The sequence below is a fragment of the Chelonia mydas genome, chromosome 7 (genome assembly GCF_015237465.2).
Source record: "Chelonia mydas isolate rCheMyd1 chromosome 7, rCheMyd1.pri.v2, whole genome shotgun sequence".
Lineage (NCBI taxonomy): Eukaryota > Metazoa > Chordata > Testudines > Cheloniidae > Chelonia > Chelonia mydas.
The window spans coordinates 36,633,944-36,647,801 of NC_057853.1; the positions used below are offsets into that span (position 1 = coordinate 36,633,944).

The window sequence follows — 13,858 nt, forward strand, 5'->3', positions numbered from 1 at the left end:
TGTAATCTTCTAGTTTGGAAAGCAAGTCCCACTTGTAGCTTTCTATACAGGCTGGTGTTCTGAAGATGCATGCATCATACACCTTCCTGGACCACCCTATGTGGATGTCAGTGAACCACTCATGGGTGTTTCATGAGTACCTGCAACATCATGGAGAAGTAACCCTTCTTATAGATGTACTCTGTTGCAAGGTGGTCTGGTGCCAAAACTGGCATGTGTGCCATTTATCACCCCTCCAGTTAGAAAAACCCATTTCTGCACTCTCTCATACACATTTCCCAGAGTCACATCCTTTGTAGCAGGTTTCAGAGTAACAGCTGTGTTAGTCTGTATTTGCAAAAAGAAAAAGGAGTACTTGGTGCCACAAGTACTCCTTTTTCTTTGTAGCAGGATGCAATTAACTGCCTTGCACATTTGCATTAATGCAGCCCCAACAGTTGACTTCCCGACTCCAAATTGATTCACGAGTGACCATTAGCAGTCTAGTGACCAGCTTCCACACAGAATGCCACACTTCTCTACTGAGAACAGCTCTTATTCTGGTGTCCTTGCACTGCAGTACTGGGGCAAGCTCTGCACGCAGTTCCAGGAAGGTGGCTTTCTGCATCCAAAAGTTCTGTAGCCACTGCTTGTCATCCCACACCTACCAACTACACAAGCCCACCATTCAGTGCTTGTTTCACAAACCCAAAAGTGACTGTCTACCCTATGCAGCTGTTTTGTGAATGCCAAAAGCAATCCCACAGCATGCCAGGCAACTGGAAGTCTTCAGTTAGGAAGTCACGATTAACTGCACTGCCATGTCTTCATGACAGTTAAACATAGGAGAGCAGTGCAGGATCCATCTCTTCTCACAAAGATGCTGAGGTGCACAGCAAGGGTGGCAGCCACTGAAAAAATGCCACAAAAGAAAGCCAGAAGCCTATGGAGTGTAGGGACAGAAAGTAATGCATCATGGGACACTGATCTCAGTCCCAAGATGTGCTGTGATCTGCTCTGCCTTCCCACACCTAGTGACAAAAGGTATCAAGCTAGACTGGATAGGCACCCACAGTGCATTGCTCACCATCTAGGCGAGTGCCCCAACTGTGGATGTGCTCTGCGGACAGAGGAAGCGAGTGGGAACATGCTCAAACCATAATAAAAATGGAATGTCATCACCACCACTTTTGTCAACAAAATTTTGTAGCGTAGACGAGGCCTAACAGTTCTTTGTCATAAGCTTCTGTCATCTAAATGACAACCTAAAACTACATCTTAATGCACTGCCATATATTCTGTGGGCACCTGATAGGTCAAAATACTAATTCTTTCTAAACATCTAGTAAGGACATGCTTGCCTTTGAAGAATCAGGCTATTGACAGGAGTTAGTATTACAGCATGATACATAAAACTGGTCTCTTCACTGCCAGTTTATTCTGCCCAATCATTAGGATTGTAAAAGACACATATGAACTGATGTTTTAATGGGTTGCCAGTGCAAAGGTTGCAGAGCATAGTGTAAGTAGGAACCAATGGTTTGCAAGTGTCACTGTATGCAAAGAAATTCAGGCCTGTAAACAGTGCTGTATTTTGTTATTTTATGAAATTCTGAATGTTATGGGACTGAACTTTATACCAGATAAATTTCATACAAAAGAAAAGTCCAAACTGTAAGCTTTTCAACACCTCCACGTTCCCCTCTTTAATATGGTGTTTTGCACTATGTACATGAACAAAAGCTAAACAAAAAGGAACTTTAGCCAAACTCCCCTTCCTCCTCCAGCTTTATTGATAGTTTAAAATTACATTTCTGTGTTCTAGGACTTCAATTGCTCTTACCATTTTACTTTAAAAACTGATTACAAGCAAATGAAACTCAGTTGGTCTAAGTGATATAGTATACAAAAATAACATCTTGATTTCTGTGAAAATGCATTTCTTTGCAACTCCTGAATAGCTCCAAATTGTGTATGTTGTAACTGATGTTCTGGGTTTTAGATTTAGTTTGAAATACTTACTCAAAAAGCTTCCCATTACCTTCTGTATTGCTAACATTAACATTCATTGACTGAATTATTGTTACTTTGTTTAATTATTCCTGATTTCTCTCTCTCTCTCGGCCACTAACAGGCACGTGCATCTGTTTTGTTTACTCCCACTCAGCTATATGCTCTAGGTAGGGCCTGATAAAGACATTACTTGATGTTATTAACAGCTACTGAGGTCAGACAATCCAAGGCCATCATTGTAATAAAATTAAAGTTAGTTACTTGTGGAAGTTCAGACACTTCCAGGATTTATTCTTCCTCCTGCAAAGGATCACTCTCATGGAACCTGGAGAGCGTTTGCTGGTCTGACTCAACTCTTCCCATTCAATCCCTATTCACCAGTGGCACGGAAAGGGGGTTCTTTAACAAAGCATTATACATAACACCTCTACCAAACTAAACATAAACATTTTTGAGTTAAATGCAGAAAGTTGATTTTTCCACCCCTTTCCTCCTTTTACACGGCAAGTAAAGCTCACTGGCCTGGGAGTAGCCTCTATCTGCCAACCTTTGGCCAGTGAAGAGGATTCAGAGAAAAATAATACAACCATCAATCAGAAAAAGGAGGGGCGATAAAGGAAATAATTAAGCTGTAGCTTCAATTGTGCATTCCCGTGCAAGGTGCCCTGACTCGCCACAGCGATAGCAGTTGACTTCGCTTGTCTTGCTGCAGTTGATGGCTACATGCCCAGTTTCACCACACCTGAAGGAGAGAAATATTAATAGGTTATTGATAAATCCACTTTTAGTTTGTTAGCCTCCTCAATAGCCAGAACAGGAACTACTTCAACACTGCCATCAACAGTACAACCTGATGAACCACTAATGAACTCTGCATTTGAGGCTTCTGCTGTGTAACTGTTCTAATCAGTTGGAAATACACCCTTAGATATTAGGCAAGCTCAATTCTATGAGAGAAATGTGCCATTTTTAATATCCTGACTGACCTCACTGAATGTGTTGCACTACTATACATGCTGAATCCTGTTTAAGTCAAAAGCAACAAGTTGTATCAGACATTAGTCTAAACATTACAGGTGGTGAGTCAAAGTTGGTTTCTTTAAAAAGATCACAAGAATATAGGCATATACCCAAAACGGATATACAAAGTTAGCTTGTATAAACTTCAAATTAGATTAAGGGTAAGATATCTTACAGCTATTTAAGGTATACTTTTATAGCTTTAGTGCTATAAAAACTTTTAAGTGCTTACCTATAGCACTTAACTTTGGTGCAGTCTTTTTGAATGTGTCCAAATTCCCCACAAGAATAGCATTTCTGCTCATCTGCATGGTCACAGTCACGAGCCAGATGGCCAGGTTTGCCACAGTTGTAGCAGCACTGCTCTCGCTCTCTCTTTGGCTCCTTGCAGTCCTTAGCAATATGGCCACCTCTGCCGCAGTTATAGCAGGCTTCCACAATAAGAAAACAAGCCAAACAAGACTATAAAACCTTGATAAAGTTACAACATAACATGCATTTAACAGAAATCAATGATCAGTTTATTTTTAAATGAACTGACAAACGTGTTCATTTTTTTCCCCCTTCCACAACATTGAGTAAATAAAATATAGAAAAATTTAGTAATATTTACCATCCTCCTGAAGATCACAGTCCTTGGCAAGATGGCCAGACTCACCACAGCGGTAACAGATGTCTGGGAGAGATGAAGACATGAACTGGAAGCCTAATTTAGATAGGGAACATGAAAAGCATTTTTATTTAGGGATCAAAATATACATCAAACAACTTGACAGTGTAAACATAAGGGTTAGGACATTAGCAAAGTGAGAATTTGCAGTTTACAATCCTTCCCACAGCAACTTCACTATTCTTAAAGATTTAGTAGCAGAGGGTTGCAGTAAGTCCTCATTAAGACTTAGCAAATGTACTTTGGTGTACTGTAAGTACGAAACATTACCAAATTAAAATTGGAACTACACTTGACAAAATAAGGTTACCAAAATAGATTTAGTGTACTATGCTTGATCTGTGTTTGCTCAGTCACTAAAGCAATACTTGTAAAGACTGTCATTAGTATCACATTTGCAATTAGTGAGATTTTACTGTTTGTTCAGATACGTGTAAATTAGAAACCTCTTGCGGAGGTAAATCCACCTCTGCCACGGCTCCGCATCCCACGGCCACGGCCAATTCCAGTAGGGCATTCCCGAGCCCAATGACCAGTACGTCCACACTTGAAGCACTCGTTGCTGCTCATCACTGCGGTTTGATTTCCTACATATAAAAAAAATTTTAAATTTACAGCAGATATTTATGGGCTTTTTAAAAAGTGAGCCTATTGAAAATTAAATTTGAAGTTGACAGCTTCAGTAAACGTCTAAACTTAATATATTTAAACAATTTTTTTGTACCTACAAAAAACTGACCTTTTTGTTTTAAAATAAGAGTCAAATCACTGACCTAGTTGAAGTCAGCAGCTAAGCACTGGGCACCAGTTTGTGGAAGTGCTTAATCAGTTTTTGACATTGCAGAAAAAAATATTTTCTTTGTTTCAGTTTATTTAGTTCACTGACTAGTTCATTGAAAGTTAAGCCAATTGGGAGTTGTACGAGCAGGAATGCTCATTTTCTTCCTGCGATTATATATCAAGACTAGGTGTGAGGATGAGATCTACTAGTTCTAAAATCTATTTTAATTCCAAAGCATGATTTGATGACAAAAGATTGTATCAGGACTTTTATTAAAAAAATTAAAATGCTTCTTGTGCATTTAATTAAGTTTCCATCCAAACAGAGCTTGACAGAACTAAAAAAAAGCATTCTTTGCCATTTTCTATCATTGTAAGAGATGTAAAAAAGAATCTGAAGTGTGTATAGGTATAATGTATCCTCATTACACTAAATAGGAGGCTTGTTTGCTATAGGTAAGATTTAGTTTCAAATCTATGTTTTAATAGCTACCAAAGAATGAGAAATCAACCTTGTAGAAAAGTGAACCAATTAAAACCAACCCACTCACGTTTAAGTAGCTATTCGAGAATCTTCCAGAACACAATAGGTGTTTAAGGACACCATCAATTAAGTTCTGACAGATTTAGATCTTAAGATTTTGTAAGGGTTCTTTTTTTGGCATTTTTTAGTTTAGTAAATAAAACAGTTTCACTTTCATATCTCATGCACTACAGTGCTGCCATGATGTGATTGTAAACACGGTTGGGGAATTTTAAGTAACTCCTCAGAATTTAAAAATTCCTGGAAACGCTTAGTCTTAAATTTGTAGAAGCTTGCTTAGGCCAAAAGTAAATTTTGAACGCTGTTTGAGTGTCCTTTAACTGTGGCACATTAATATCTAGGGCTGATAAGCTATGTAGAATAACTTTGCTTACACATGAATAACTTTTGCAGTAAACAGCATATTTTCAGCTATTTTGAAGTTTTATACTGGGAAAATTTCCATCAGTCACAAAGTTACATCTTTAGTAGCACCTGAACTACAGACAATTTAACACAAAGTCACACACACACACACACAAAGGCTCAAACAATCATCAACTAAATATACACAGCATAAGTCACTCCAGCTTTTATGAAGTCTGCTTGATTAGCATAACAGAAACTCAACAGAAAAGCTCAGTTGCTATCCACCTGTTTATGTTATAAAATAGGCTTGCATGTAATGGCCAACATTAGCTATGCAGTTTCAAATGTTTAACTTCTAAATTATGTACTGTTTATTTCTGAAGACTCATCACTAGACTATTCAGGTATTACATTATGGTTGAGTATTTGAAGAATTCAAGACTGCGCTTAACAGGAAATAAAGTACAAAAATTGAAAATTTAAACTTGCTGATGAAGATTAAACTTGCTGTAGAACTAGCTAGAGATTAGAAAATTTCAAAACTAAAAATTGTCATTTCTACTTATATTTAGCTGACCTTTGCATTAACTTAGTTTTTGCATAACTAAAGTTATACTGCTGATCTGACCAAGGACAGAGACATGGATACAAAGGCAATTCTGCTGTTAACAAAAGTCACTGATTGCTACGATCATGCTAAGTAGTACAACAGCTGGATTTGTGCACTTGTTAACACTGTTACCTAGGCTTCTTTGACATTTTGTTGAGCAGCATCATGCTGCATGGGAAGATTAATGTAAACTGGTACAGTAGTGTATGCAAGACAGACACTAAAAACTACCACCCAACCAGCTGACCAGAAGTATTCTGTACTGAAACATCCAGAGGCCCCAATTTTAATCACTATGCAGACATATTATTAAGTCCCGAATTTAAAAAAAGGGAAGTACAACAAAAGTTAACATGCAAAAATTGGTGCAATAAAACAAGCAGAAAAAGGAGGAGAAAAGGATTGAGGAAGGGTCTTCTGCTTACAGTATTGCAACTTTGTGACAATTAAAAAGGAAAGCTGAGAAAATCCTTATGGGCCACTTTTGTTAAGTATTAGCATGGCATCAATACTGATCAACTACTTGATATGAATTTTTTTATTCCGCCTGCTTTTATGTGGCAGTGGATTGAAACTTAGATACTGTGTAGTTGTTCCTATAGTTTTGAGTACCTCTATTTTTTCCTGTATCTTTCTGGTAAGGGGGGAGGGGTGCAAACGCAAAAGTTTGAGTACCACTGATTTAGATGCTGTTCTGTATGTTCAAAGGTACCTCTGATTGCAGCATCTACAGCTTATGTTAACCTACCTTGACAGTCACTTTAAACTACTGTATTTCTCTGCACCAAAATTCTAATGTCCCCATGTAAGTTTGGGTCACTTTCAGGGCCTCCATTGTGATGCTGACACTTAAAACAATCTATAGCCTGTAACTAGAGACTTGATGAAGACGACAAGTGTATTATAAGACATAATAAAGAGAAACTGCTTCAGAATTCAGAGAACTGCACTGCTAGAAACAGAGGACTGAGTTCTAAAAATATATGCGAACAAGCCATCTAGGGATAGTAGTTCAAATATGGCTTATTGCTGTCCCTTGAAAAAGTATGCACCATATCTGAACAAATGTAATGCTGCAGACTTAATGGTTTTATTCATTTTAAATTACAATACATAACCATGTTTCCCCTTCATAGCTGTTTGCAGGTTGGACAGCATGAGTGTTTGTTCATCTATAGCAATCAGTTCTTTGTAAAGAGGCAGACTTTCAGAATCATGTAAATTGGTCAATTTTTCCTGTCAGTCATTAGCATTACTTTTATTTAGAGCCACCCAAGAGCCTCAGTTAAAGATGACCTGCAATGAAAAAACGTGTGGGGTTTTTTGTATGATGCATCATGGCCTGAATATTGTTTAATAATAATAAATAAACCTTAATATTCCAGGGAAGACCTGAATCTTAAGGGACTCAAACACCAGAAGTCAGAGCTTCAAGCAATTGCAAGCTAAGCAAGAAGTGGGGAGAAAGGATTTTTAGTTACTCTTTAAACTTTTGACATTTACCCCAACAAAACTGACATTAAGAGGTTTCAAATATAATAGACATCCTCTTCTCCTTCAGAGAAGGCAGTTTGTTATGCACACTTGACATGACCTTCTCAACACAAGCCCCTTTGCCAAAGAACAAAAAGAAAAGTAATGAAAAACTGAGAAGGTATTTAGGTCTTCATGCATCACAGTGCAGCCGACAAAAAAAACACACAGGAATGCCTTCTGCAAGTCACCTTAAGGTTACAGCCACATCTTTACTGTAAACCTTATTTTCATGTTCATTATACTCAATGACAAAAACTTCCAGGATGCACTAAAATTTTGGAAGATTTAAACATGAACAAGTAATTAAGTTTGATTAATATCCTATTCAGAGGAGCTTGATTTTTACCCCATGAATACATGAACAAGTACAATCGGTGTTGGGGAGTAAGGGGGGGGAGAGGCGGGGAGAAGAAGAGAGAAGATTAAGCCAGGACAGCCAAGGACTTGAAGAACCTATGAAGCTCAAAAGGTGTCACAGCACAAATAAGATATTATGAGCCAGACACCCAATTTAACTCAAAAGCTCCAAGGACAAGGTCAGCTAGGGAAATATGGGTATGCAGTATTTAAGTTTCTGCAGCACAGGAGAGCAGGAGGAAGGCAAGGACCCTGCAGAACACTTGAACTCCATAAGCAGTGTGCTAGAGCTCTTTTGGAAAAAAAACACCACACATACACACACACAAACAGTCTTAACTCTGATACATTGTATGTCCAAGGCCACGTCTATACTACCTGCCGGATGGGAGGGTAGTGATCCATTTATCGGAGATCGATTTATTGCGTCTAGTGTGTAGACGCGATAAATAGATCCCCTATCTCTCCTTTTGAGTCCAGAACTCCACCAGGGCGAGAGGCAGAAGCGGAGTCAACAGGGGAGTAGCTGCCATTGATCCTGCACTGCAAGGACGTGAAGTAATTCTAAGTCGATCTAAGTTACGTTGACTTCAGGTACGCTATTGTCATAGCTGAAGTTGCATATCTTAGATCGACATCCCCCCCAGTGTAGACCAGGCCCAAGTGTCAGTGTGATTTTTACACTAGATTTATCAACTGTAAAGAGCTGAAAAAATCTTCTTCATTTCCAGATCTTTGAATGTGGGTATATTTAAGCTTTCACATCACAATATAGTACTGCAGTACCTTGCATCTTGTAGATCAGATCAACAGAGTTCTAGAGTTTTTTATATCAAAGGTTAGATGGTTTATATATATATATATATATATATATATATATATACACACATACATACACACACACACACACAAAAATTAACCAGGAGCAACAAGAAGTTGCAGTCAGAGATTAGCAACAAGTACTTTCAGTGTTGTGTTAGTTACTGTTTGTCATAGTTCGACTCTTCTGTAAAGAGACTTTCCAAACTAAAGTTTTAAAGTGGTCTTCCTTGTAGCACTATGACCAAAACTTTTTCCTTTAGAATACCCAGAAGTCAAATTAAGTTACAGAAAGAAGCTACTGAGAACCCACTGGAAAGCAAGCATGAATGAGACTAAAAAATGTTGTAATTTAATGGGTTTGAAGAGCTATAACACTCAATTGTTTTTCCTTACAAACTGTTAGTCTAGCATATCTATTGTTTGTTAGAAGTCAAGTTTCCTAAACCACTGTTTTGGTCATAAAACTGACTGCACCTGCACTCACCTTTTAAATAAACTAATGCTTCTGCCATAACCAGAGAGTTAGACTGAAAAAGGAATGCAAATAGCTCATAATGGGAAAGCTTAAGGACTAGGGGAGAAGAGGAAGAGTAGATACTATAGCTTGAAAAATACATTCTAAGTTTTTATGTCCGAGTAAAATGGAGCTAGAAGGTATTTTCTTGAACAACTGAAAAAGCAACTAATGTTTTAGTACTTTCAGTTCATTCTGAGTTATAAATCTAATCCTTGATTATGGAATTTGACCTGCACCATTGCCTTCACTGGATATTTACAACAGCAAATGCATAAGGCAAAAAAAAAAAAAAACCCCAAACAGACAAGAGCAAAGATCAAGTAAGTGAAGACAAGCCACCTTGCTGAATTACTTGTGAGCAGAGCAGCAGTTTCAAGGAGTTAAGACACAGGTCTGTCCAGGGCAGGGAAAAATCCAGACTCCATGCACAGGGGGAGGGGGAAAAAACAAAACAAACCACACCTTACTCCATGCTGTCCTGCTTCCCCCAGCTTCAACTCATAGGGGCTTTCATCCCTGCCAGTTTGCTTTATTCTAGCAAGCACTCAAACATTTCCTAGATACATTACACACACAAGAAAGCTAATGTCAATCAGCCTTAATCCAAGGGCAAGCTAACTATAGTCAAGAGCCAACACAATGCCCTGCCCTTTATTCCCCTCCTATGTGTACTGCAATACAAGCTTTAATGATCCATGGAGCTATCTTCACTTACACTACGTAGATAGTATAGAATGAACAAAAACAATGAGACAGGTGGCACCTAACAGAGAACTGTTGAGAGGTCCACAGAGAGATGTTAGCACTACCTTGGAATCCAGAAGTGCCCACAGTTAACTCTGTTGGCAAGTACAACCCTCCTCTTGCCAAAAAGGGGGCCAATTATCTTCACCATACTTACTAAATATTTCCCCTCAACTTATTAGTATTACCAGCATCTTATACTAGAAGGTGAAGCTTTAACCAGGCACTCACTGCAGCAGCCAGGAGACAGCAACACCCAGGTACAATGAAAGATGTAGACCAAAATACTGATCAAAGTCCAAGTCTATTATTCCCAAACAAAAGCAGTACACACAGTAGAGATTTAAAATGCTGTGGAATTCCAAGGGCAAACCAGCAGGCAAAAGTACTGTTCCCAAAGCCATCTTCAGTATCAGAAGTCCTTGTGGCACCTTAGAGACTAACAAATTTATTTGGGCATAAGCTTTTGTGGGCTAAAACCCACTTCATCAGATGCTTTTGCTGATACAGACTAACACGGCTACCTCTCTGAAACCAGTATCAGAAGTGACTCACCAAACAGTAATCTACGCAAGCAGGGTCCAGACACAAGTTCACACTAACAAAAGTAGTGACAAACCTGAGAATCAGGAACAATACTTGACATATTGTTAGATCCATACACCACAACCCAATCAAGGGACAAAGGTGATCAGATGCCAGCCAACCTACTCTGCAGTTACCTTTCCTCCCATGAGCTTCCAGAAAGGAGGGTAGGGACAATATGATTCCTGGCAAAATAGGTCAGCATTAACAGGGTAGTCAATACACAAACCACGGGCCAAATCTGGACGACCAGATGCTTTTAAACAGACCCTGACATCTTTTTGTTTACCTATTATCATCATTATTGGGTTTGTTTTTTTTTATTATTTTCTTTGGAGTCTAGACCATGACAAAAAATAATTTGTCTACTCCTGTTCTAGAGTATGACCTATTATACACCATGTATTTGAGGAAAGGTGCCTTCGACAAAGAACTATTTACTTCCTCCATAAGAATTAATTCTTTAATACCAGTCAGGCTGACATACTGTCACTGTAACCCTAATGGATCCCCAATTAATCTGTATATCACATGACCTGCAAGTATGATACTAGAAGACAATATTGGAGCCAGTGAGTTATTGGCTATTGCTAGCATAGCCTTAACAATGGGGTTCTCAAACTGTGGTCCACAGATCACCAGGAATTTACTAAGGCCTTCTGTTAGCCCAACACATGAAACATTTTGAGGACTGAAAAAAAATGGGAAACTAGGAGACTGAGACAAAGTCAATGAGAGGGTACGCTGCAGAAAGAGACTGCAAGCCACTTGCTTGGACGAAACCTTATTCACATGGGAAACCTACGCTTCCTGATTCAAGAGCATCTATAGCTAACTCAAACAGGAGTTGAGACTGCCAGTGTAAGTAAGGTGTAAATTTCACTCTAGCCCCCACCTCCTCACAAAACACAACCCCAGTTCAGGAGTCTACGTAGAAAGAGTTACTACTTACATTAATACATCCTAAAAATAATTTGAGATTTTTAGCTCAAGTTATAAAACAGACTAACTAGAACGATCCCAAGCAAAGATATTTCTACTTGTGCCTCCACTCCACATAGTACATATTCCCACATCTCTTATGCCTATCACTACCATTTCAAGTATCTTTTCTTACCTTCTCCCACCCAACTGACCCCACCACTTAGGTCTCTAAATATTCATATGGGTATAGAAACTTAATTGTGATGTAACATCATGAATATAAGCCCACAGAGCCAAATGAATTTACTGTAACATTCTAAGTGTTTAGGGGTATACAGTTAACACAGTTACTGGTTTCATCTTGCCTAAACCAAGATGGAATTCTTCCAAGAAAGGATGGTCTTGTAGTTAAGACCCTGAATTGGACTTGAAAAACCATGTGTTCGGTTTTTGGCTCCCAGACTTCCTCTGTGACCCTAGTCACTCACTTAATCTCTACACTTTATCTGTAAAAGGATAATATTTCCTGGCTTTAGAGGCACTCAGATTCTAAGGTGATAGGACCCACCCAAGTACCTAAATAACCACAACTCCTTAAGACATTATTCTGCGCCTCACACTTCCAGATACTAGATAAGCAATATTGCAGTAAGTGAGAATAGACTAGGATGACTTAAAACCTAAGTTTAACAGACATTCAAATAAAGTGATTGTAAATCAGAAGTGCAACCTTTATCGCAGGAGTTACTCTATTAAGTTGCAGGGGTCACAGACAGAGTGGGACACCTCCTATATCTCCACTCAGATGTAAATCGATGGAACACCCCAACCCTCCTGAGCCGAGCACATGGTGCAATCACGCCACGGCCCGCCCTCCTGGCCATTACCACCTTCCCGACCCGCGCTAGGTCGCAACAAATGAGAGAAGAAGGGTAGAGCAGACGGCAGCTTGAACACAGAGCACGAGTTCAGCCCCAAACTCCCTTCCCACCCGGATCACACAGCCCAGACCCGCTACTGCCCCCAGGGGCAATAGGCCCGACGCAGCCGGCTGACCCTACGCCCAGCCGGACAAGTGTGTTCATGCCGCGCAGGAAAGGCTGCGGCCCAGCCACCAGCCTCCTCCATCCCCACGCACCGGGATGAGGTGCTCCAGGCAGCCCCCCGCAGGGCGGTTCACCCGGGTCTCGAACGGGAGGGGGAGGGGGGGCGGCGCTCCGTCCCCAACCCGTTCCGCCGTCGGGCTCCAGACCAGCGATGACTTCCTCTCACCGCCGCCCACAGGGTGACTCAGCCCCGCCAGCGCGCCCGGCCCACCCGAAGGGCCCCCCTCACTCGCGCGCCGCTTCCAGTCAAGCTACCGGCCACCTCCCCCTCCAGGGCTGCAGGCAAGCGCGGCCAGGGCTCGGGTGGTTTCCCGCGCGCTAGGCCAGAGTGCGCCACCACCACCCCCCCACGCAGGCCAGGGCCAGGCCTCCCCTCGCTTGCTCCGCGAGCCGGCTTGACGGTTACCTGCAGGCTCCCGACCCTCCTGCGATAGGTAGCACGTCCGGGCGACGATGGGCCCGGTTCTCTTTCGATCTCCCCCGCTTGATACTAGAGCCCCGCTGCCTGCGCCACACGCGGTTTGCACACGGCCCCACACACGCGCTTACTCACTCTCACCCCGCCCTTCCCTATCACTCTGCGCACGGCTCATTATCCCGTTCGCACAACCAATGGGCACCCGCCGCTGCCCTCGTGCAGCCAATCAGCGCTGGGGATGGGAGGACCAATCAGCGCCGTCGAAAAGGGGGAGGTGCCCGCCTACCAGGTCAGGGCAGTCTCGACTATTTTTTTGCCTTACTGCGTTGTGAGGGAGAAGGGGCGGTTGGTTGGGGGTGGCTATGCCGCCGCCGCCGCTCTAAGGTCACGGGGAGATTGGCGGCTCCGAGGGTGCTGCAGTGCGCGGAGGTTCCGCTGGGTTCCCGCAGTGCCGCCCTGCCCTTTCTCTGTTGTGACTCACAAGCTAGGAAGTTGCGGCTCCCCTCCCCCATCCCGGAGGCAGCCCAGACGCAGTGCTCGGTCCCCGCCCGGCCCTGTTGTTCTCGCGTCACGCGGGGAGGCAGGGAGTGGGGCACGCTCCTCCGCCCGCCCGCCCTTGTGAGGTGATGCGGCAGAACAGGGGAGTCAGCGCCCGCCTCCCGCCAAAATCCTGAACGAGGCTTGAAGCTCGCACGGTGCGCGAGGAAAGCCAGTCCCTCGGCGGCCCCTGTGGTGGTTGTTTCCTGCCTAAGACGTGCGGTAGCGGCGATTCGACCCGAAACACATGGCCCGTGGCCGGCAGGGACCCCGTCCCCCAGTCCCTGGGCTGCGGGGAGCTGCCATTCTACCTCTGACCCCCGTTCCCTCCCTTTTCCCTCACCGCCC

General features: G+C 42.0%; 1 protein-coding gene across 8 annotated transcripts; it reads right to left on the reverse strand.

The window, feature by feature from the left end:
* Window positions 1–1,654: 1,654 nt before the first annotated feature.
* Window positions 1,655–13,548, reverse strand: LOC102930260 (CCHC-type zinc finger nucleic acid binding protein). 8 transcript variants are annotated; one of them, XM_043550857.1, is made up of 5 exons: window positions 13,451–13,548; window positions 4,129–4,269; window positions 3,626–3,718; window positions 3,245–3,443; window positions 1,655–2,734 (listed from the first exon to the last, which is right to left on the reverse strand). In XM_043550857.1, the coding sequence occupies exons 2-5, from the start codon at window positions 4,250–4,252 to the stop codon at window positions 2,617–2,619; spliced, it is 534 nt and encodes a 177-aa protein (XP_043406792.1). In that variant the 5' UTR covers window positions 4,253–4,269; window positions 13,451–13,548; the 3' UTR covers window positions 1,655–2,616. The 8 variants fall into 8 exon arrangements, with proteins under 8 accessions (XP_043406792.1, XP_007056557.1, XP_007056555.1 ...); XM_007056495.4 differs by lacking the exon at window positions 13,451–13,548 and adding an exon at window positions 12,962–13,301 and having other exon boundaries at window positions 4,150–4,269; XM_007056493.4 differs by lacking the exon at window positions 13,451–13,548 and adding an exon at window positions 12,962–13,135.
* Window positions 13,549–13,858: the final 310 nt, after the last annotated feature.

What these genes read in the sequence shown, in the direction of transcription:
- LOC102930260 (XM_027818895.3), bottom strand. Translation starts at nt 4,252, where the DNA reads ATGAGCAGCAACGAGTGCTTCAAGTGTGGACGTACTGGTCATTGGGCT. An exon ending in CTGTGATCTTCAGGAGGATG is followed by an intron (nt 3,447 to 3,625) that starts GTAAATATTACT and finishes TTCTTATTGTGG; the next exon opens with AAGCCTGCTATAACTGCGGC. An exon ending in ACCAAAGTTAAGTGCTATAG is followed by an intron (nt 2,735 to 3,244) that starts GTAAGCACTTAA and finishes TCTCTCCTTCAG; the next exon opens with GTGTGGTGAAACTGGGCATG.